Raw genomic sequence first — 25,460 nt, 5'->3', positions numbered from 1 at the left:
AGAATGGTTGCAATGATGATGTCCAATTCTAGTTGTGCATACCAAAGTTTATGCCCTGCCCTTCTGATTCAAGTAGCTTCAAGTGCAGGATTGGCAATCAGGATTCAAAAGGTTAAAGCTGTACATGTTTCAAAGTCCTTGGATGAAGGATAAATGGAAAGAATGCTTACAGAATCGCAGGAAAATCTAACGCTAGCCAGTTCTTGATGAGAAAATCATGGAATTGCATTTGCAGGTATTCAGCTTTTCTTTTCTTCACGGAAATTTGAATAGCACAGATTTTAACACTGTTTGCGAAGAGTCAGAATATCTTTGGCTCTTTTGCTAGCGGTATGGATCAGGAATGGAAGGTGGCTGAAGCACTAGTGTTGAATTTGAACATGACACGTTTGTAAAGTTACAATGAAAGAAAGTGTAATAATGTATGTTTCACAATTTGCTGTTAATTGAGAAATACACTTTGACGAATTAATAGTGCTTCTCTACTTCCTTGCACAAATGAGTGAAACGACAAAGGTTTTCACTAAAAAAATTATCTGACAACTATTAAAATCCAGCCGACAAGTTGTCAACACACATTGGTCGTCACCAGACCTCGCATTTTTACCTCACACTAACCCTAGTCAGTGCAGAATGAAAATTCAATTGCAATAACGCAAAGAGACAAGAATTTACAGCTTCCTTCGTTCTGTTATTACTTCCTGTGGGATTGCACTGAATGATTGAGAATGAGGAAAAGCAAGTGACAAGAGCACAGAAACACACGATTGTCTTAGGGAAAATATTTTTAAACGTTTTCTTCATGGATTCAATGGATTGAAACATGGCTTGATATTCACATTATATGAATGAAGCACACAGTATTCCAGAAGTTATTAAGTTAATTGCAGATTACAAGAGAAAAGAGATAATGTTGCATTTTATCATGGCATTAGTCAGACCTCAGCTAAAATTTACTTTCACAGTTGTGGACAGTAGAGTGAGAGTGGGAACACATTGGAGAGAATTCTGCAGACATTTCTGAAAATGTTTCCACACCTTCCGTGGAAAAGTCTATCTGGAGAATTAGGGATAATTTCCCTTGGAGAGCACAAAGTTGAAAAGAGATGTAGTAGGCGATTACAAAATCATGTGTGGTTCAGGTGTAAAAATTGGGAGAAACTCTTCCCACTCATAAAAAGAAAGAGAATGCAGGGAACAAAGATTTAGAGGAACTTGCAGCTGAAGCAAAAACTGTCGAAAAAAAAAATGCTTCATTACACAGCCAGTGGTCAAGTTCTGAAATGCAGTTTCTGGAATAGTGGACAAGGAAACATCAATCAAAGGAATGTGGTAGGCATTGGTGGCTTATTTAAATGGAGCAATAGTGTGTTTACGGGAAATGGTAGGAAAACAGCACTCAGTCATAACAGCTATGCAGAGCGTCAGTCCCAGTTAAAATGGGCAGAATCTTGTGCAATATTACTTGGCTTATTATTTGATATCACTCCACAGTGACCGTCAGCGCAATCAAAACTCTATAGCATACACATGTAACACCACGTCAAAGAGAATTGAAAATAAAGTGACTGAGATTAGTTGCTGATCGAATTTAGAATCTTCCAATTGTATGCCATAACAGACTGGGAAACTAGAATGAAAAGGGGTCATTTGTAATCTGGACATGGAGAGGAAATATCAAGATATCACAAACTACTGATGCAGAATTTTCTGAATGTGTTGATAAATAAGTTGTTTTTCCTTCCATTAGCACCTTGGATGTGCGTTCTATTATCACAGTTTGAGCGACATACATAATAACTGAAATGGATATTTCACCCCATTTATTAATTCTGCTCTGAATTTAGCCTGCACTCCGACATAAATGAATGCATTGATACAGGAACTCAGAAGCTGAAGCATAAACCCATATTCCTCAAGAACGAACGTTGATTTACTGGAAGCAGAACCTGAGAAATAAGTTACATTGGCAATTCGGACATAGAGGATCGTTATCATGAATAGTAAATAGAGCAGGATGAAATTGCACGAGATGGCAAAAAGTAAAACAATAGACTTTCGCCTCTTCTCCACCTCTGGGTCTCTCTGGTTCTCTCCACTGTTCTGAATTGAAACTCTCCTGCGGGCTCTATTGGCTGCTAAAACATGTCTGACAGTCAGAGCGTTGAGCAGTACAATTAAAATGAACGGGAGAGAGGGAGTTACAATGATCCACATCCAGTCATATGCAACCCACGCAGGTGATGTGTAATATACTAATTTTGTTCTGCAGAACCACGGTATATTCTTAATTACGTACACGGGCTCATATCCAAAATATACAAAAACATTTTTAATACAACTCAGGGTGGACACGATTCCTACAATCCATGCTGCCACCCTTTCAGTGCAATATCGTACTTTCAGCTTTTGGCACGAAATAGCCACAAACCGGTCAAAGGTAAAAGTGACTGTTAACCAGACAGAATTGTCTATAGATGCATAAATCAAGGCAGAACGTAAACTGCACAATGGGGTGATGGAAAGGAAACTTGTTGGAAAATAAACCCCAGCAATGCGGTTTAATAAGACAGCAGTAACTATGACCAGGAGATCTGTTGCTGCCATTGCCACAAGGTAAATAGTGACACAGCCAGAGAGACCACAGGCTCTTCGAGACAGGATCACAATCACAACCAAGTTTGCTGTAATAAAAGAGGGAGAGAAAGAGTGAAATCAGTTGTCATAGCGAGTGGGAGATGAGGAGAGAAAGATTTGAGTTAGATCAGAAGGAAAACACTATGGATTTGAAAACACCAAATGACAATGCAGTCAGATTGAATAAGCAAGAAAAATCTAATTCAGAAAGACTTAAAGGAACTAGGAAGGTATGTCATAACAGACTGGGAAACTAAAATGAACAGCTATCTTATCTCACTGTGAGTCAGTGTGATTCATTCCAATGTGTTTAGTGCATGACTAAGCACTGTTAGTGAATTCGTAAGTCAACTTGAATACAAGTATTCTGAAAGAGAGGAAAGTGAACATGAAACCAAAATTCCAGTCAACATTGCAGGGATAATGTAAGTTTGACACTGGTCATGGGCACTGATAATTCAGATATCTTAAGGGTACAGTGAATTGTAGTTTTTCCATAACCATTGGAACTAGTAGATGAAGAGGTCTGATTCGGAGAAAGACCTTCCTACTGAATTCAGCCATGACATCACTTCATTCGTGCTTGCCTGTAATCCATGTAACAATTCATTAACTTTATCCAATGGTTGATAATCGAAATTTTAAAAAAAGTATTACGTATTACATTTAAGAGATACTACCAGTTATGGTTTCTCACTGAATTTGGGGGGAAAAAGTGCTGAAGGTAGAATGAAGGTGGAACGCATTGTCAGATGCTGGAAGCAGGAAAAAATCTGACTCTCAAAGTTGTCAGTTCAGCACAATCAGCAGTGGATCATGTGAAAGTGAAGAATTGGATTAAAACAACAGTTTTAGAGATTGAGGATTTAGCATCATGGTCTGACATCTATGGAGGGCATCAATCTCTTAGTCACATGACAAGATCTTCTTGGCATTTATAGTTGAAATCATGGCATTGCCTAATAATTTCGGTTCAGGAAACTGATACATCAATTTGAGCAAAGAGTATTCCAAGATTTCAACCTCACTGCCAAGTTATCATTTTTCATAAAATTATTAATTCAAAAGTGAATAGCAATACGCTGACAATAACATATCACACACTGAGAACAGTTTGTCATCTCCCACTTAAATTGTGTCAGCCACACTAGAAAGCAATATTTTTACAGTGATAACAGTAAGATAAACCACATACAGTAACATAATCAATAATGTAGTGGGACTCCAGTTACACTGTAATAACGGATCGAAGATTCGCCATCAACAACAGTGCCAATGTCTCAGTAACCATACTTTTACACAATAATACCTTTATATTACCTGACCAGAATAGCAATGACAATTATACAATCAGAATGTCTTTGCGCTGTAATAATAATAAGAAATCTTCATACAAAACAGTGAGAGTAAAAATCGAAACTTACATACATGGTAAGTTGTTAGTGGTCAATGAAAAAAATATAATTGACACAATGGCATGGTATTGTCACAAAATAAGATAATTGAAAAGGGAGGAAATCATAATAGTACCACAAGAAATGTACACTGATAAATGTGGTTACACAACAATAGTCAAGAAGAAAGTGATACTACTAATACTCAGAACTCATAACGCCATTTGGTAGATGGTTTCATCAAAATGAATTTAAGAGACTGCTGGACATGCATATGGTCACAGAAATTTGAGGGTGCTTACATGAGGATCAATGACCGGCACAATATCGTGGGCTGAAGGGCCTGTTCTGTGCTGTACTGTTTTATGTTCTATTGATAGCGTTAAGGTGGGAAATGACTGTGTCGAAGGATAGCTTAAATGGGTTGGAGCAAAGACAATGTACTGTGAAGGAAGACAATACACATTATGAGAAAGAAAAGGACTATTGATAAAATTGAACAAATGATGCAGTTCAGTGATGATTGAACCAGTTACTAAGTAAGTCCAATACTTTACCTGGTATCCCGATAACTGCAAGGATGGGATAGTAAATGGAAAACAGTAAACCATTTGGTATTCCGTGCATTTCTGGTGAAGCTCTGAGCGAATTCTGTAATTCACTGAAGATTGGTGGTAATTGTACCCAATGCCAGATACCAGGGGGCTAATTAGTTGGTTGTTTTTTTTTAAAATTGATTTCGCAATAAGACGAGTGCATCTGCTGCCAGCGAGATTTTGTTAGTTGGGACAGAATGTTTTTGGGTTTCAGGAAGTTTGACATGGTAATAAAGTGAAAAACCAAGGGATGACATAATAACACACTTGTATGCCTTTTCAAATATAGAAGGAGCAGACGACGATTGTGTCGACAGAACATCGTTGTCCATGACACAATACAATCAAAAATATAATGCCTTTCAGAAAAAAATTGCAATCAGCACAATCACACTCTTAATAAATGTCAGACTAGTGCAATGATTAGTCAGGGTCAATGCTAATCTCTCTGAGACAGTACATCAATTTTATTACATGGGACTGTTTATATACTGTAGACATACGTAGTTAAATAGATTTATCTTTTCTCTCGAATGGTGCATATGGATTTGCATATTGGTCCATATCAGTTTTGTTATATATGATATGGATAGTTGCAATAATCAGTGTTGCCCTCAGCATTGTTATATCAAATACTGCACCCTCAAATTTGTTGCTCACCTTTTTTCTATTAGCATGTGTGAATTTAGTAGTATTGTTTTTTGCTCAAGCAAGTTATGTTCTGCACCCACATCTTCATTAAACTCCCTCAATAACATATGTCAACAGATTCATTCTAACCAGCTGACATGCTGAATAACTACATAGAACATAGAAAAGTACAGCGCAGTACAGGCTCTTTGGCCCTCGATGTTGCGCCGATCCAAGCCCACGATATGCCTATCTCATGCCCGTTTAAATGCCCATAAAGAGAGAGCGTCTACCACTGCTTTTGGCAGGGCATTCCATGAACTCAGAACTTGCTGAGTAAAGAATCTACCCCTAAATCTGTCCTATACCGACCACCCCTTAATTTAAAGCTATGCCCCCTCGTAATAGCTGACTCCATACGTGGAAAAGGGTTCTCATGGTCAACCCTATCTAAACCCCTAATCATCTTGTACACCTCTATCAAGTCACCCCTAAACCTTCTTTTCTGCAATGAAAACAGTCCCAAGTGCCTCAGCCTTTCCTCATACGATCTTCCTACCATACCAGGCAACATCCTGGTAAACCTCCTCTGCACCCGTTCCAGTGTCTCCACATCCTTCCTATAGTATGGCGACCAAAACTGCACACAATACTCCAGATGCGGCCGCACCAGAGTCTTATACAACTGCAACATGACCTCAGGGATCCGGAACTCAATTCCTCTACCAATAAAAGCCAATACGCCATATGCCTTCTTCACCGCACTATTTACCTGGGTGGCAACTTTCAGAGATCTGTGTACATGGACACCAAGATCCCTCTGCTCATCCACACTACCAAGTATCCGACCTTTAGCCCAGTACCCCATCTTTTTGTACTCTTACCAAAGTGAATCACCTCACACTTACCTACATTGAACTCCATTTGCCACGTTTCTGCCCAGCTCTGCAACTTATCTATATCCCGCTGTAACCTGACACATCTTTCCTCACTGTCAACAACTCCACTGACTTTCGTATCATCCGCAAACTTGCTCACCCAACCTTCTAGCCCCTCCTCCAGGTCATTTATAAAAATGACAAACAGCAATGGTCCCAAAACAGATCCTTGCGGAACACCGCAGCATCGCTGTATTCATATGCTCCCGTGAAAGGGTAATCCATCACAATAATAGATATGATAAACAAGAATTTCTCTCGTTTGTACGCAATTGCCATCTATTTCAACTAGTTGCTAACAAAAGGCTACCTGGCATGGCAACAGCTTACCAAACTCGAAGATCAGAATCGCACTCAAAACATAAACTTTGCTGCTCATTCTATACATGCTGCCAACGTCTCTGGCTGTGTTTCTTCAGCTCTTTCAGATTTCAATTCAGATTTTTGGTTCTGAGAGAGTTGTCTGTGTTTGGAGTTCTCTAAATCGGGTGGCTCAAGAAGTGCAAAAGTTGTATTGCTGTGATTTGGATTCCAGTCTGTTTCTTGCCCGATATCGTATTTGTTCTGCCATACTCTGACGGCCTTGACAGCTATTTTGTGTGAACAACTGCTTTTATATTCGATAGCATTGCAGCCATTTGTTATACGAAGTGAAAATGCAATACTACACTGCGAAAATGGCATCATGGGTAAGAGGAGCTTGCCTATATTGTATTGCATATATTAACAAAACCTTTGTGTATTTATTACATACATTATTAATAGTGTACCCTGGTTCTAACCATTGCAGTTTTTGAGTAACAATTTGGTTGAGTGGGATTCGGTTGTTTCAGGCGAGTGTCAGAAACAAAAGTGGGACATCAATATTACTTTACCATTGTGGACATGATAACTCAGTTGCCAAAAGATATTCCTTCCGAGATGAATAGGCTAGTCCACCACTTAAAATATTAGTACAGTATTTTAATCGTTTAGACTACTGTTGAGATATGATCAGTTCAGGGACATAAAGTTCCAGGAAATAATATTCCAGGTGGGCATAATAGTGTCATTTAAGATGTACCTAGACAGATGACCGGGCAGGGAGCAGAGGGATACAGATCAGTGGAAAATAGGGGACAGGTTTAGATAGAAGATTTGGATTGGCGCAGGCTTGGAGGACGGAAGGGCCTGTTCCTGTGCTGTAATTATTTTTGCTCTTTGTTCTTTGAAAGCGTTACCATTTTGGGTATAAAATGTTTGAAATCACTTTGGATAATTCAGAAACATATAGGAGCTTGGAGAGGGACAATCAGACTCTCAAAGGCATGAGTAAGGCCCAATGTCCCAAATATCCAAAGGATAAGAATTCAATTTTTAGACGTTTCTTACCAGAGAGTCTCCAAATGAATCTATTGGATGTTCCTCATTTAAATTTATTTCTTAGTCATGAGAATCATGGGCCACTTAATTTGATAAAGAAAAAATTATTGAATATTAAAGATGAATTCTCAATGTTAGGTTACAGGTGAATGCTTCTAGAAAGACTGATATTAGCATGTACAACAGCAGAGAAACATTCAAACTTGTAATTGACAGAAGATGTGCAGATAAACACTCAGCGACTTGCTTCAGATGGAAAATGAAGTGTTGATACTGTCATTCATAGCTAAATACGTGGAAGTGAATTTAAGTGTTCCATACGCAGTTGTTTGAATAGTTAGTGAAGTGAATTATCTGATAACCACCTCTGGTTATCGGACAAAGAATCAGTTATGTCAGACACATGCGCAGAAATGGTTTATTTTCGAAGAGGATAAGGAGCACCAAATGTGTCAAGTGATAAGAGACGTGGAACATGATAGATATGATGAGAATGAGGTGGAACGAGTAAAACAGTTCACAAAGTGAACTTTCTAAAGGTTAACCAGCTAACAGAGAAATGCTGAGGCAGTTAGATAGTCTGATGACATATCAAGAGAAGGGACAATAAGGGAATCTTATAATATTACTGACAACTTACAGGGTAACCTGTTTTTCGATCTATAGCTGTGTGACCAGCGGCGTTCCACAGGGATGAATGCTGGATCCACTTTAGTTCATCATTTATATAAATAATTTAAATGAGAACATAGAAAGCAGCGTTGGGAAGTTTACACATGACAACAAGATTGGTGGTACAGTGGACAGTGAAGAAGGTTCTCGAATATTCCAAAGAGATCTTGCTATAAATTAAACATCAAAATGTTAACTTTCAAGGAAGGATAATTCAATGTAAAAGATGCCTAGATTGTGAAGAATAAGAAGAAACTATCACATGGTAAAATGTTAACTGTAAATGGGAGAACTATAACCATAATACTGAAGAATTATGCCAGTAAATGTAATAAACTGTATTTCAATACCCATACCATTAAATGGAAATCAGAATAGGTTTGCATTGCAAAGCAGGAAAAAATGGTTATACTGAAGTTATTGTAGCGGTAAAGGGAACAAGTATATTGGAGAAATTATGTCTGGAGCTTGGAAAAGCAATTCTGGAAAAATGTCGGCATGCGTCATCTGAAGAAACTAACTGCAATACTTTATTTGGAATTCCAATGGCTGCAAGGACGGGATAGTAAATGGCAAACACCATACATTTGAGTTTTGCATGCATTTCTGCCAAAGGTTCTTTGCCCATTTTGCATTAGTGGGCCTCAGGTAAATTGCTAGCTGGTTTGATAGCTTAGTTTAATGAAATTTTCTCCAACAAACAGGTTAGTATAGATGTTTCTGCACTGTCGTTTATGACTGACACATGGTATCTACTGGGACCCAATAGATTGTCGTGTTAGAGACTACACTATGATCCCATTTGCATTCCTTTATCAGAATCAGAACTTCCTGGATATTGGCTTGAGGTTAAAACAATGGATTTTGCTGAGAAGATCAATTATGATTGTCTAATTTCTTCAGAAATTGGTGCCCTGATCTGGCTCTTGATCATTGTTCTATCCATGATCACAAAAGAGCTGAGCCATGGAGGACAATTTCTCTGCAACTGAAAAAACCACTTTAATAAAACCTGCGAATTTAATGTTGGCATTTGGCGTTAAGTTCTGTATGGAGCAGACCAGATAGTTGTGTTGTTGTTCAGTGTGAATTTCATTAGTTCTTCGTTTGAACATTCATTGTTGGCATTTCCAGTTTCCAGAAAAGTAGTCTATCGAATCTCAATTACTTTTTATATAATCCTGATCAAGTTTCAACAGATGGATTGGATACTAAATTGTCCTGTGCAACATTTTTATATTCACTATAGATTTTCTTTTTCAGAATGGACATATCCTGCCTGTACAATTTCAGGTTTATGCCAATCCATGTGATATGATACAGATTGATTGGAGTATCAAACCAAGCAGATCATATCCATCACCCTAAAATCAATTTAGACTTGAAAGGCACAATCCCAAGACATCAATAGTGGACAGAGCAGTTCCATACATTTTGAGCTCAATTTGACAAACACATGAATCAATACCCATACATGCCAAACAACACTTGGAGTAAGCACTGAGGGTGGAAAGTGTACAGAATGTTGTCTGGATGCGGACTTTAATCACAAACACCAAGAGGGTCTCGATAGCTGCACTAGTGCCAGGTTATCTGAGACCTTATGAACATTGTTGTTGGTCCAGGTCAATGGTGAGGGAGGCAACAAGAGAGAAATACATGCTTCACCTCAACCTCACCAATCTGCCAGCGACAGATACATCTGTCCATGGAAGTATCAGTCATAATTAGTACCACACAGTACTATTGGAGAGAAAGTCCCGCTTTTATATTGAGAAAACCGTTTATCCCCCTTTCTGGCACTATTACTGTGCTAATTGGAACAAAGTTTGAAGAGATCCAACAACTCGAGACTGAGGTGCTCTGAGAACTCAACAGCAGCAGAATTGTACTCCAATGCAATCTCAAAGACCGACAAATCCCCATCTCCACCATGGCCATCAAGGCAGGGGATTTTCAAGAAACAGTGGAGAACGGTCTAAAAGCAACAATATGAGAGTTACTAAAATGATGCACCAACATGACAAACGTATCAAAAGGACTATTTGTCTGCCAAAAGGCATACGCAGCAAATTAAAGACAAAGTCAAGTGATTCCATAATCAATGGATCAATTTGAAGTTCTTTCATGCTTTCCATAAATATTACTGGACAATTAACACACTGGAACAAGAGGAGGCTTACAAATATCCTCATCATCAAATCGGACCATCAGAGCAAAAGGTAAGATTGAAGCATTTGCAAGGACCTACAGCCGGAAGTGTCAAGTGGATGATCAATTCCAGCCCCTTACTGTGGTACTTGGCATCACTGATGCCAAGCTTCAGTCAATCAATTGACTCCACGCGACATCATGAAATGATTGGAGACAAGAGATACTGCAAATGCTACGGTCTCTGAAAATATCACTGGAATGGATTCTGATAACCCGTGCACAAGGAATTCCCTCCATTGCATATCTCACTTGCACGCCATTCTGCTAACTACAGGCAGAACAGTGGCATCTACTTGACAATGTACAAAATTGTCGCAGTGTATCGTGCACACAATAGAATGTCAAATCCAACCCAATAAATTACCACCCCATCAGTCTACTCTTGTGCATCAGCAAATGACAGAAGCTCTCACCAACAATGCTATGAAGCAGTACAGGTTCAGCACTAACCTGTTCAGTGATTGTTGTGGTTCTCCCAAACTCTGTTCAGTGATGTCCATTTGGACTCAGACAAGGCTATTCAGCTCCTGAAATAATTGCAGCCTTGATTCAAACGTGCACAAAAGGTTAGATTCAAACACTCAGGCGAAAGTCGCCATCCTTGTCCCCAACGCCAATTTCAACGAGTGTTATTTCAAGTTACAAGAACAAAACTGGAATCAATAGGAATCTGGGAAAACTGGTCTGTGGTTGGACTCATACCTAGCAAAAAGAACATATTTATGCTTGGTGGAGGTCAGTGATTTCAGCTCCTGCACTTCTCTGTCAGAGTTCCTTAGGGTATGTTCACATTCCAAGGACCTTCAGAGGCTTCATCAGTGATATTCCTTCCATCATAAGAAAAGAAGACGTGGGAATGATCAAAGGTGATTCCACAAATTCATGACTACTGACAATTCCTCAGCTGCTGCAGTGATCTCTGTCTAAATGCGCAGCAAGCTGAGCATTATCCAGTTTTGGCTGAAATGTGCAACAAATATTTGTATCATACAAGAGGCAAACAATGGCTATCTCCAACAGAAAGAGAAACTAAGCATCGTTTCTTCACATTTATTGACATTGCAATTACTGATTCCTTCACTTTTAATTTCCTGGGGGTTATTGCTGTTCAGAAAATAGACTGACCATATATGGGCTGCAACCTACCCCCTCACACTCTAAGCCCTGTCCACTGTCTAAAAGGCAACGTTTAGCGTGTGATGGAATATTCCCGAGTTGCCTAGCTCTGGCAAAACTCAGGAAGCTTGACACAACTAAGGACACAGCAGCCCACTTCATTGACATTGCATGCACATACATCCGTTCTCTTCATCACTGACGCACAGTAGCAGTAATGTTTAACGTGCATTGAACAAATATATGACGCCCTGCAGAAATTCAGCAATGCTCCTGCAACAGCATCTTTCACATACACAACTACCACCATCTAGAAGGGCAAGGACAAAAAATAAATTGGATCACAATCATTTGCAGTTTCTTGTTTTAAGCACTCATTGTTAGTCAAAGGTAAAAGTAGAGTAATAGATGAGCGAAATTGGTAAGAGTGGGTTACTCTTCGGAAGGTTGGTGTTGACTTGTTGAGCGAAATGGTCTGTTTCCATGATTCTATGATTGTTTTAACTTGACATTTTCTTATGCACCGTCAGTATCATTGGACAAATATCCTGGACCTCATCTCCTAATGGCATTGGAGGACTACCTGGACTGAGGCGGTTCAAGAAGGCAACTCATCATTACCACTTTCTCAAGGGTATCAAATGGTGGTTATTAAGTACTGACTCATCGAGCGACTCTCATATTACAGGAAGTGACGTCCTACAAACAAATGATTGATGCACAGCCATGCTTCATGGGAGAGAGCAGCTACTTTCTGATTGTAGTTATTCAACCTCTGCAAGGTTGAGATCAGCACACCAGATGACAACTACATCACCGTTATCAACAGCATCAAACATATTCCCAACAGGTGGTACAAGGCTAACCGATCTACGGTTCCCACTTTTCTTTCTGCTTGTGTCTTAACATAATCGGATGACGTTTGTTAATTCACAAATTTCACCAACCATTTCAGAATGTATGGAATTTTGGAAGATCATCATCACTGCACTATTGACCTTCATAGCTCCCACATCCTTTAGATTATTAGGGACAGAATGCTGAATATTATGTTTCAAACATTTGTCATGCTACAATTCTACTAATTTCTTCAACATAAATTTCTCACTGCTAATCAGTTTTCTTTTCATTTCCTCCACGTCAATGGCTCATTGAGCCACTTATTCGGAGATGATCTGTGAAGGCACACAAAAAAATCATTATTCAGCTTGTTTGTCAGATATCTATGACACTAAACTCTTTGCTTTCCTGCCTCTGCATGGAACATTTTAGTGTTATAAACACTGTTTATGGGGTTTCATCAATGGGGAGAAGCAGCAAAGATGCAGTCTATACGACGCAGTTCCTTGCACAAGCAACAGTAAAAATGCCACAGTCAGGAACAGACAGGAGATATTGTGCTCGTGAACGAGACTCCCGGATGATATGTTACCTCCCGGGTCCCAGGATCAGGGATGGCTCGGATCGAATCTACAGGATTCTTAAGGGGGAGGGAGAGCAACCAGAAGTCGTGGTACGTATCTGTCCCAATGATTTCGGCAGGGAAAGCGAGGAGAAACTGAAAATTGAGTAGAGGGGATTAAGTTGGAAGCTCGAAGGCAGGATGAGCGAATATTAATCTGAGCATTGCCACCGCTGCCAGGTGCTAGTGAGTAAAAAAAAACCACACACCACCAGATTATAGATTTATTTGGAAGCACCAGTTTTCGGAGCGCTGCTCCTTCATCAGGTGGTTGTGGAGAATAAGATTGTAAGACACAAAAGTTTATAGCAAAAGCTTACGGTGTGATGTGACTGAAATTATATACTGAAAAAGACCGTTTCAACATATAATTTCAGTTACATCACACTATAAACTTTTACTATAAATTCTGCATCTATCATATTCTCCACAATCGCATGATGAAGGAGCAGCGCTCCGAAAGCTAGTGCTTCCAAATAAATCTGTTGGAGTATAACCTGGTGTTATGTGATTTTTAACTTTGTATACATCAGCCCCACACCCTTCTTTAATAAGGCGAACAAATAGGGGATATTTTATGTCTCACTAGAATCTGGGAGATCAAAGTCTCTCTGGTTTGCAGTTTATGACCCCTGCTGTTCAGATGCCATGAACTGGTTTTAAAACAGAAGGTAAATTCTTCATAAATCTTACTCTTTCTATGCTCGATCCTTTCACTAAATAAGACAACATCGATTCGAATTCCATTGGTGAGGGTGAATTTCGTTCACTATTTGAATGCAAGGATCTGCAATTGAGCTACAATTGTTTATTTTCCATGTTTTACAAACTCTTCTGCTCTCTTAGAGATGTTATGTTTAGATCCTCTGTTGCTTCATCTTCCCTGCAAAGTGTTTTCTTTCTTTACTGTCCACAGTTGGCTACTCATAAAACTTCAACTAACTCCCTGCAAGAATGCCTGTGAGCTGCATTTCAGAATAACGTTTTTCTTGATATCCAATAACAGTTACCAATGAGTTTAGATAATTGTGGGTTCGTATACTTCTTTTGAGCCTTGCTAAACTTCAAACTTTGGGGTGGTTGTTCTCATACATCCCTTCATAGAAACAGAATAGAAGCAGGCCCTTTGGCCTACTGAATTCACGCTGACTCACCCAGACTCAAACCTCTCCCCTATTCAAGCAACTCTGCATTTTCCAATCCACTTAACCGATTCATTCCTGGTTACCACGGATAATTCTGCATAGCAGACTCAGCTGCACATTCTTGAACTATAGCAAGAAATCGAAGGACATTTGCACGATAACATCAAGTGTACGTATATAACTTCACACTGGAACTGATGTTGCAAATGTTATAACAGTTGTAGAAATTCTCCTCCTTTTGTATTGTTTGTAATAAAATGATGAGGGTTTTTGGAAGAATTCATCATGGTTAGCAGATATCCAGTTATTAGGGATTAACATGAGATAGCTCGTAAATGTCAGCAACCGTCAGAAGAATTGTAAGATCCCAAGGATGGATGATGCAAGTGTCTCGTCATTATCATGAGATTATGGGAGGACTTTGGGCTGTCTATGGAGCTGTAAATTATTGATCATGTGTTACTGAATTATATACATAGAGGTCTGTGGCTTATAATGGCATCAGTTTTGCATGTGTTTAATTTAATTGGAAATGTTTAAAAATGCTGTATCTTTTTTGGCCGAAACAGAGGGTCCCAGAGAGGGTCCTCTCCACTGCCACATGATAAAGAGTTCTGAATAAAGTTCGAATTGTTTCACTAAAGATGTGGCTCAAGAATCCTCTTTGATATTTCCTCCAGCAGTGTCCAAACTGGCCAGTGACTTGGCATCAAACTGCTGTCACTAAGGATCTGTGTCCCATTTCTGTAGCCACTATCCCCCTGCTAGTTCATATCGATCCGATTTTACCTCAAAGTGATAACCCTGTTATCCTAAACAGAGAATCTGCCGTTGTCATTACGGTCTCACCACAAAAAAGGCTGATGTGTTAATTCTGAAGCCATCTTCACAGCTGAGCTGTCACGTCTTTCCCTCTGGGATATGCAGTTCGTTATTACTATTGCATGTTACTCCATGCCCTTAAATCTTGTAGAGGAGCACACAGAAATTCCTATTATCATCAGGACATGAGGAATAATCATTAGCCAAGCATTCTGACATTGCTGTGCCATATTGGCTAGCATGTTCTTCAGGGTTCTATTCATACTGTACATTATTCCACTTGATTGGGGCCCAAGGTACGTGAAACCTTTGTTCAATACGTTCCAGTGTCATGGCACTCTGCATTAAAAGAGCCGTAACATGATTCTTCCTTGACCTGATTCTATACTCCTCAGTAAACCCCAGTGATTACAAATCTTTGCCAAAATATTTTGCTGCAATCTTTGTTGCATTGGTTCGAGTTGGAAACGCCTCTATCCATTTGGTGAAGGTACCTGTTATCATCAGGATATGTTTATATTCTCCCCTGGTAAGGATGAGAGGAAACACAAAATGAATTTGTAGATTTGTAGATTGTTTACCTATGAATTCCTTTCTTCTCGTTTCTCTTCAGCCTACTTTGGGCGCATATTGGAATTTTCTTTTTGTAATGTTCAATATCTCCTTTCGTTCGTTGACAAAAAAATATCTCTTTCTGCCTCTCCACACTGCTCTCCCACCATTGATATCAATACTTAGTATAATACCAAAAAAAAATCTGATTCATTTCTGCATCTGCGGCTGTAACATTCCCTTTGCACAACACCACACCCTCCTCTACATGGACGTGATTTATCCCTGAAATTCCTCTGATGCCTTGCCTTCCACTTTTGTTTTAAACTCTTTATACTTTCTTTGATCTCCTGCCAAATCAATTGGGCCACATTTTTTTCTTTTCCTGCCCTTCTTTTCATTCAATTTGCAACAGTCATTCTTTGTTAGTCGTTGCTATTTTTAGCTAATTTCCAGTATGATGTTTGCGTCGACATATACAAATCCTATCATCTCTGATAAAGAAGGTTTTTTTCAGCGTTTTGTGTAATCCAAAAGGAAGTTTTGTCCCATAGTCATAGTATGCTCATTGTACATTTGAGAAGAGGCACACATTCGTGATTATGAAATCTCTAAGTTTTTCACTTTATTGCCACGTCAAACCTCATGAAAACAAAAACATTCTATTCCACTTAAGAAAATCTAGCAGGCAGCAGATGCACTGATTTCATTGTCAAAATAACCTTAAAAAAAAAACATCCATCTAATTAGGTCCAAGGTACCTGGCATCAGGTATAATTACGACCAATCTTCAGTGAATTATAGAAACCATTCAGAGTTTCAGCAGAGATGCATGGAATACCAAAGGGTCTGCTGTTTTCCATTTACTATCCCTTTCTTGCCGTTATCGGGGTTCCAGGTAAAGTATTGGACTTAGTAACTCAGTCAATCATCGCTAAACTGCATAATTTGCACAATTTGACCAACAATGCTTCTCCCTTTCCCTTCCATGATGTGTATTAACTTAATTTAAGGCACACTTCCTTTACTCTAACTTGTCTAATCTCTTCTCCTGTACTAAATAGTTTTCCACCGTAACGCTGCTAATTCATTGGTAGATGACAGAATCTATCACTTGATGACATAACTTCTCAGTATTAGTGGCTTAATTTTCTTCTTGAATATTATTACATCATCACTTATCAGTGTAAGTTTCTTACGATGCCATTATAATTACACCCCTTTTGATTTTTACTATCTACTGACAGTACCATATTTTCTTCATTTACCAATAACAAATCATTGCATATATCAATTTCGAGTTTTCTTCAAACTGCTTTTGTATGAAGCATTCTTCTTTTTTTATAGAACAAATGCAATCCGATTGTATTGTTGCCATTGCCGTTGTGGAAAGGTAACACAAAGATATTATACATTTATAGAGTCATTGGTGGTGTTGCTGTTGATGAATCATTGATCCGTTACCACAGTGTAACTAATATTCCACGAGATTATTGATGAGGATACTGTATATGGTTTACCTTACTGTTATCACTGTTAAATATTGCGTGGTTCACATAATTCAAGTGGGCAATTAACAAACTGTTCTCAGCGTGTGATGTGTTATTGTCAGTGCACTGTGTTTATAATACCACTATATTCTCACAGTGTCAGTGAGGTATTTCAACATTATTCACTTTGTGAATTATTGATGTTACTGCAAATAATTAGTTGATAGCGAGGTTGAAATATTGAAGATTTTCTTGTTGAATTTGATGAAGCAGTTTCCTGAGCAGGCATCGATCGGGACAGCTCTGGTTTCAGTTATACAAGCCAGTAAGCTCTTTGCATTTGTCTATGAAATTGTCACTGTATGTAGATGACAGAGCATGATGCTTTGTTCTCAGTCTCTAATACTCATTATTTGATTCCAATACTTCACTTTCACATGTTGCACTGTGAATGGCGCTAAACTACCAACTGTTGAGAGTCAGATTTTCTCCTGCTCACAGCATCTGACAATGCATTTCCACCTTCAGCACTTTTTCCAAGGTGATGAAGAAACTCTATCTGGCAGCATATCTGAAATTGGTGGTGCCATACTTTTATTTCATATCGTAACTGCAGGGTAAGATTAATCAATTATTACATGGATTGCAGGCAGCACTGAGCGAGTTCTTTCATGCTTGACATCATAAGAGGGTATTTCTCTGAAACAGAACTCTTTACCTGTCAGCTCCAATGGTTCAACAGAAGATTCATTTTATTGTACACTGAAGGGCTCCGAGTTATCGGTGTCCTTAACTAGCAATTAACATTTTTTTTTGCCTGCAGTGTCCGCTAAACTGTTGGTTGCATGTTCATTTTCCTATGTTTAAGAATAAGTCTAATGAAGGTGACTTACATGTTCCCCAACAGTCATGAGTTTTTCGTAACACATTGGAATGAATCACATTGATTCGTGGTGAGATATGATATTAGTTAGTTTTAGTTTTTCGGTCTATGATGATGCATCTTATGTTTAATATTGTTTCTATTTTCTTTCTTGATTCAACTTTTGTTGCTTATTCAGTCCTACTGTATTCCCTTGTGTTTTTGAATCCACAGTGTTTTCGTTTTGATGTCACTGGAATCTCTAACTTTCTTCACCTAACTCTCTCACTCTCTGACACGTAATTTCGCTCTCTGTCACTGTCTTCCTCTTTCATCACAGCTAACCTGGTCGTTATTATGATCCTGTCTCGAAAAACATGTGGCCTCTCTGGCTGTATCACCTATTACCTGGTGTCAATGACAGCGACAGATCTCCTGGTCATAGTTACTGCTGTCGTCTTAAACTGGATTGCTGGGATTTATTTTGCATTAAGTTTCCTTTCCATCACTCCATTGTGCAGTTTACGTTCTGCCTTGATTTATGCATCTATAGACAGTTCCGTCTGGTTAACAGTCACTTTTACGTTTGACCGATTTGTGGCCATTTCATGCCAGAAGCTGAAAATACGATATTGTACTAAGATGGTGGCTGCATGTGTTATAGGAATCGTCTCCACCCTGAGTTGTATAAAAAATGCCTTCTTATATTTTGTGTATGACCCTATGTACATAATTGACAAGATACCATGGTTGTGTAGCCTAAAGGTTATATACTACACATCACCTGCCTGGGCTGCATTTGACTGGATGCGATCCATTCTAACCCCTTGTCTCCCATTCATTCTGGTTGTACTGCTGAATGCTCTGGCAGTCAGACATGTTCTAGCAGCTAATCAAGCCCGCAGGAGAGTCCGGTGTCAGAACAAGAGACAGAACCACAGTGACTCAGAGGTCGAGAAGCGGAAAAAGTCCATCGTTTTACTTTTTGCCATCTCGTGCAATTTCATCCTACTCTATTTACTATTCATGATAACGATCCTGTATGTCTGAATTGCCAAAGTTACTTATTTCTCAGGTTCTGATTCTAGTGAAACAACATGAATGGGGTGAAATATCCATTGAGATCCTCAACCTGTGACAATCGTAACATTCTGCATAGTTTATGATAACACAGAGTTTCCTCTAAATGTCCTGATTGCAAATAGCCCGTTTTCCAAGAAATACTTTTCTTCGTTCGAGCAGTGAACAATCTGAGAGATTTTGTTTACAAGCTGTCATGACTGTGTGATCACAGGTGCATTCTTAAGAGTGTTCATGGCGCTGGTGATCACTGCAGAGTGAAATCAAGTCATGTGCCAAATTGTATGATACAAAACGATACCATTCTACTTATTGTACAAATACTGACTCTCGAAGTTGGCGTTTAACTTAGGACCATTTTCCTACCATTTCCAGTATCTCCGCTATTACTATATTAGAGTAAATACCTTATGGCAGTCTTATTGCCTTGATTGAGCTTGCCTACTCCACTATTCTAGAAAGTGCATTCGTGAACTTGACCACTAGGTGTGTAATAAAGCATATTCTATTCTCCAGCATCTGCTTCATTCACAAGTTCTATTTAAGCTCTGCACTCCCATTTTGTATCTTTTCATAACGGGGATCAGTTTATGGCTATCTTTCTCTCTGAACCTCACACGATTTTGCAACCACTTTTAAGATCACTTTTGAATCTCCAAGGGAAATTGTCTCAATTTCTCACATCGCAATTTTTAGCTGGGGCTCTTCATCCCTGGATACATTTTCATAAATGTCTGCGGAAGTCCCTCCAATGCACTCCCATACTCCATCGAATGAGCAAATCAGTAGAAAATACTCCAGCTGTCATCAAACTAATCTTTTGATAAATTACAGCATTGTCTCTTTTCTCTTGTAGCATGTAACCAAATTAGTAACTCCAAGCTACTATATGATGTATTAATAAAAATACGAATATCAAGCTTTTCTGACGCCATTGAATCTGTGAAAAAAAAGTTTAGAACGTTCTTCTTTAAGACATTCAAATGTTTCTGCTCTCTTGATACTTGATATTCCTGATCCTCACTCATTCAGTGCAATTTCACAGAAATTAATAATAGAACAAAAGAGCGGTGTAAATTCTTGTCCCGTGGCATTTTTGCAATTGAATTGTCATACTACGGTGTCTAGAGTGGAAGTGAGGTGGAAATAAGTGGTCTGCACGGTTGTTCGATCGATCGTTTTTTGAACACCCGTTGTCATTTCACTCTTTTATGGAAATAAGTAGAGCAGCAAATTAACATTCCGTAGATTCAACAGCATTCCTTTCTCAATGAACAGCAGATTGTGAAAAATAAGTTCTCAACATTTATTTCAATGCAATTTTAGAAACTTGTCGTGTTCAAGTTGATAACTTCAGCCTCACCTGTCTTCCACTCCTCAAACATTCTGCTCACAACATGGCCAAAAATATAATGAACTGTTTTAAAGAGACGTTTAATATGTGTGCTATTCAAATTTCCACAAAGAAAAGACCTGAATATTCAGATGAACATCTGAAAATGCAATTCCATAATTTCAAGTTTTTGCAACTTTAACTTTTTTCAATCTTGATTGCCAGTCCTGCAATTGAAGCTACTTGAATTGGAAGAGCCTGGAATATTATTGGGCATGTACAGCGAGAATTGGGCATCATCAATACAACCATTCTGAAAAAATATATCAACAGTGAATTTAACCCCAATGGATGGAATATATCGAAAAATGTTGATAATCCAAAGAAGACGAGAAACGTCTGTGGAGAAAGAATGACAGTTAGTTCTTCATTGTTTCTTCCGACTACTGGAACTTTTACCGTCCTCGATCACTGATATTATTCAAAATTAAAACTATTTTGTCATAATCAGCGATGGGCAACAATGGTACCGACTGACCCTTTCTCCCTGGAAATTGTGGCAATGCATTCCACAATATCAATGGTCTTGTTGCAAGAGATTCATGGTCAGTTGAGACCAATTGCCTATGCCTCATGGCACGATTACACCAGTGAAGCAGGGATTCACAGCACGCGAAATGCACTTATTTGGACTGTTCTGGAAAGTATCACGTTTTACCTGCATTGTAGGCTTGAAGCATTGACAATTTTGACGGAACATACACCCACCAACTTTTTCTGGATGGATGTATTAAAAATGGCACCATGAGCCAGGAAACAGATAGAGGCAGAAGCAGGAGAGCAGCAAGAAAATGCCAAACCCCCTCTAAAACATTTTGGTGACGACTCCTTATTAGAACAGATTGGAGAATGGACAACAGGTTATGGTATCAATGTGGACGATGAACATGGAGTTGAAGTTGGTAATATAGTTCTCAAACTGACAAAGAGTGCTCAAGCAGCTGAGTTGGCAGCAGTGGCATATATAGTGAGTACCCGGAACAGTATCGCACAGGATCTGTTATCTATGCATGTGTGCAACGACTTGAAAGAATACCTTCTCTATGGGACGTGTAAGGATATGTATTAGATGATGGAAATGTCCGACAATCTGCCCCCTTACTGCGATGCATTTTCAAAAATGTGAAAGGACGGGAACATTGAGGAATGAAAGTAAAGGCTCATTCTAAGTTATCACGAGATCAATGAACCAAAAAAAAGATAACAGCTGAAGAGGAATCCCCGCTACAGATTGAAGGAATAGAAGCGCAGCAAGCGAAAGAGCTGGTTCTGGTTGATTTGCAAGAGATACAAGAGAAAAGAAAGATTTGCATAAAAAGTATTGAAAGGGAAAGAATCAGAGGAATATGAGAGACTAAAAGAGCATGCATGGGAAGGAGGGTGTAGTGCTGTGTTGAAGGAAATTTGTAGCACCACAGAGAGAAAGGAATCAGATAACTTATTTGTACCACTAAATATGAATATCAAGGTGGAAGAGCGTTATGCAGAGGTAGAAAGAGGCATTTTGGTGGCCACGAATGAAGGCGACATGAACATTCCATAAAAAAGTCTAATAATTGCCCAAAGTAATATCAACAGAAATATTAAGAAAGGAGTTTTTAGATCCACAAGGCCAGTCGAGGGGCCCTGCATACAATCTACAAATTGACTTTGTGTTTCCACTGCCTTTATCACGGGAGAACATAAGCATATTCTGGTGATAATAGAATAAAATCACCAAATGGTAGAGGAGTTTCCTACTTGAACTAACACTACTAAGATTCTGCCAACATTGTTGGAGAGGGTATTTTTTTGTAATATTTAGAGTTTACTGACGAGTATAGAATCAGATCAAGAAAGAAGCATTTTATGGTCCACTAAATGCAGAGTGCCATGACACCGCAAGGGATTAAACAAAGGTTCTGCATACCCTGGGGCATAACTCAGTGGTATAATAGAGAGAATGAACAGAACACTGAAGAACATGCTAGCCAAAATGGCACAACAATGTCAGAATACTTGTCTAATGTCCTAATGATAGCAGCAAGTATTGTGGCCTCCTCTATAAAATTTAGCCCCTATAGGCTAATGACGGGTGAAGAGAAGCGTGACCTGGAGCTACTGTTAGAATAAAACCTAAACCAGCAGAAGTAGAAAGGTTAATGAAAGGCAAGTGGATTCAAGAGCTGGCTGAGAGTGCACAAGTGTTGAACTACGTAGCTGCTAATATCATGGGTAGGGATCTACAGCAAAGCAGCACATATTTTGACTCCAAGGCAAAACCAGTGGAACTGCAAGTTGGGAAAAAGGTACAGATCCCTGTGCACCAAATACATCTTTCCTGGACCCGAGATTTGCAGGACCATATGAGGTGATAGAAAACGTGAGCCCCATAGTATATAAAGCGATTTCAGCCCTAAATAAGCGCTAATGATATCAAAACAAATGTTTGATGCCCGTTGGATGAAAACACGACAACTATCATCATGAACATGTAACAGTGGGAGTTCGTGTTTTTCTAGAATTGGGCAATGTTGGGTTGGATTGTCCATGCGTACATTAGCACTCACCCCAGATGGTGGAGGTATTACCCTTTTAAACATTCCAATCCAATAAGCCTCGAGAAATTGAATGCTGTTGCGAAGTCATAAGACAAAACAAAAGAGGAAAAGAAAGAATAATTTGGCGGGATGTTTACTGACGTGGTTAACCCCACAACCGACATGGGGTTATAGGAAGGGATGAACGATTAGAACTGACAACCGATTTGCATGAATTGCCGAAGGGCTTCAAAAATTGAACTTGCAAATAATGTACTCATTAAAGGAAAAGAAATGACAATAAAATTCGAATAAGATCAGAAATTACATTTCTTTTACAGAGGCCAAGCCCAATGAGATGATAATTTCCAGAGCTCTATATTTTGAATAAGCTGGGCTTGGGGCTGTTCTGATTACATTCCTCCTACAGGGAACCAAAGGAAAAGGTGGAGTGGAGGAAAATGTAATAGTAATAACAAACTGTGCACCCCAGAGGTTCAAGCGGTAAAGCTTAGCTACGAAAAGGGCTTCAGACTTAACATCGCATCCTTTTTCGGCTGAGACATTACTAAGGACGGCAGGTGCTCTGTATAGGGTTGTAGGATTACTATTTTGGGTGGTAAACGGATGTGAAATTGCAGAGATATGGGGGCAGGATAAATTGGGCACAGATGACTAGGTATAGCATTTTATGTCAAGTCACTGACCAATTTGGACACTTTTAGAGAGAAATATCAAAGAGGACTCTTGAGTCCAGCGTGCAGTCGAACAAATCAAACTTTATAGCCTAACATTTGAGAGGACTGTCCCTCGGACACTCTAGTTTCCCCAAACAAATACAACAGTTTTGTACATTTCACATTAAAATAATCCCACGCAACATTGATTCAATTATTAGCCACACCCCCCTACTCTATGCATTCAATCATTTAAACACAGGATTCATGATGGACAGCTCCATAGACAACCCTTATCCTCGCATTATCTCATGGCATCTACCAGACATCTCCATAATCAGTCCTTCGGATCTTACGATGCATTTGACAGTTATTCTCCTCCCCAGACATTTACCAGCTGAATCAAGTTAATTGCTAATAAACTAGGTACTAACTTACCACGATGAATTATTCCAAATTCCCCAATCACTTTATTTCAAACAATAGAAATGAATGTGAATTTCTGCGAATTGCTACAAAATTTGTAATTTCAGTTCAAATATAAAGTAATATAGTTACATTTCGTGTTATTGTTCTTTAACAAGCCTGACAAATATAGGACAGCTTCTCTTTTGTTCAATCCTGGGAGATCAAACACAGTCTCTGTTTTGCAACTACAGTTTACAGCCCCTGCTGTTTGCATGCTGCAAATTAGTCTTGAAGCAAAAGTTTATTTGTCAATAAACTTTATTGTCTCCATCCTAGACTAGAACTTCTTACTAAATAAGATAGCACCGATTCGAATTTCATCGTTGGGGGTGAAATTCAGTTTCTGCCATCTTTCCCTTGATCATTGGGTTCAGTGATCAGCACTTGAGCTGCAATTGATTATTTTCCATGCTTTAAAATCTCTTCTGTTCTCTAAGATATTGGCTGTTGATCCCATTTGTCGCTTCGTTTTCCTACGAGGAGGCCTTTTTTTCGTTGTACAGTTGGCTTTTCACTAAAGCTCAATTAAATCCCTTCCTGGATGCTTATAAGTTGCATTTTACAATACTCAGGTTGGCGTTTAAAGTACGCAATCACAATTAACCAACGAATCTTGGTTATTGTGGGATCAAACAATTATTTTAATTATTGCTAAACTATAAAATTTAGGCTTGTTTTTCCGAGACATTTCATCATAGAAGCAGTATGGAAGCAGGCCATTTGGCCAGTTAAGTCCACATGGCGCCACTGAAGAGAATCCCACTCGGACTCAATCCATGTATCTCTGCAATTCCCCATACTATCATAATTAACCTACACACCCCTGCTTACAATGAGCAATTGAGCATGGCTAAGTCACCTAATTTGCACATACTTGGATTTTAGGAAGTAATCAGAACAAATCCGCGCAGACACTAGGAGAATATACAAACTCCATATAGACAGTCACGTAAGTGTTGAATCGAACCTATGCCCTGGTGCTGTAAAGCAGCACTGCCAAAGATGGCACCACATATCATATAGGATACTTTCTATCAGAAACACTTGTGTGCTGAAAACTGCCTGTGTACAGAAATGTAACTATATTCCCCAATGTCTAATAGACTGAAACTGAAATCACCACTATAACTGTACGAATGTATAAAATGTGTGTGTGTGTGTACTTATTTATTGTTCATAATTTCCTGATATCATTTTAATTAAGTGGGTCCATTTTCCCGTTCTGTTCTATATTAAATGGAACTTTTACATTAATTTGCTGAAATGGTTTTCATATGTGCCTCCCTTGTGAGGAATGCCAGGCTACACAACCCTGTCTTCTCTCTCTTATTTTCTTATATGGTGATCCGTCTGGAGGTCACAAATCTGGCTGTGAACATCTGCCATTTGTAACTGTCAAGCATCTGCAGTCATTTTGAATCTGCTAAAAAG

General features: G+C 38.9%; 1 protein-coding gene across 1 annotated transcript; it reads right to left on the bottom strand.

The window, feature by feature from the left end:
- Nucleotides 1-1,773: 1,773 nt before the first annotated feature.
- On the bottom strand, nt 1,774-4,658 carry LOC148143508 (putative G protein-coupled receptor 139). The gene is made up of 2 exons (XM_087975224.1): nt 4,589-4,658; nt 1,774-2,684 (listed from the first exon to the last, which is right to left on the bottom strand). The coding sequence occupies exons 1-2, from the start codon at nt 4,656-4,658 to the stop codon at nt 1,774-1,776; spliced, it is 981 nt and encodes a 326-aa protein (XP_087831350.1).
- Nucleotides 4,659-25,460: the final 20,802 nt, after the last annotated feature.

Source organism: Chiloscyllium plagiosum, unplaced genomic scaffold (genome assembly GCF_037043375.1).
Source record: "Chiloscyllium plagiosum isolate Xiang-an unplaced genomic scaffold, Cpla_swu_hap1 HiC_scaffold_27, whole genome shotgun sequence".
NCBI lineage: Eukaryota > Metazoa > Chordata > Chondrichthyes > Orectolobiformes > Hemiscylliidae > Chiloscyllium > Chiloscyllium plagiosum.
This window is presented reverse-complemented; position numbering and strand designations above follow the sequence as displayed.

Excerpts from the sequence above, each read along its gene's own strand:
- LOC148143508 (XM_087975224.1), bottom strand. The coding sequence starts at position 4,658 with ATGCACGGAATACCAAATGGTTTACTGTTTTCCATTTACTATCCCATC. Across the intron at positions 2,685-4,588 it reads TGCAGTTATCGGGATACCAG|CAAACTTGGTTGTGATTGTG; the intron begins GTAAAGTATTGG and ends CTTTTATTACAG.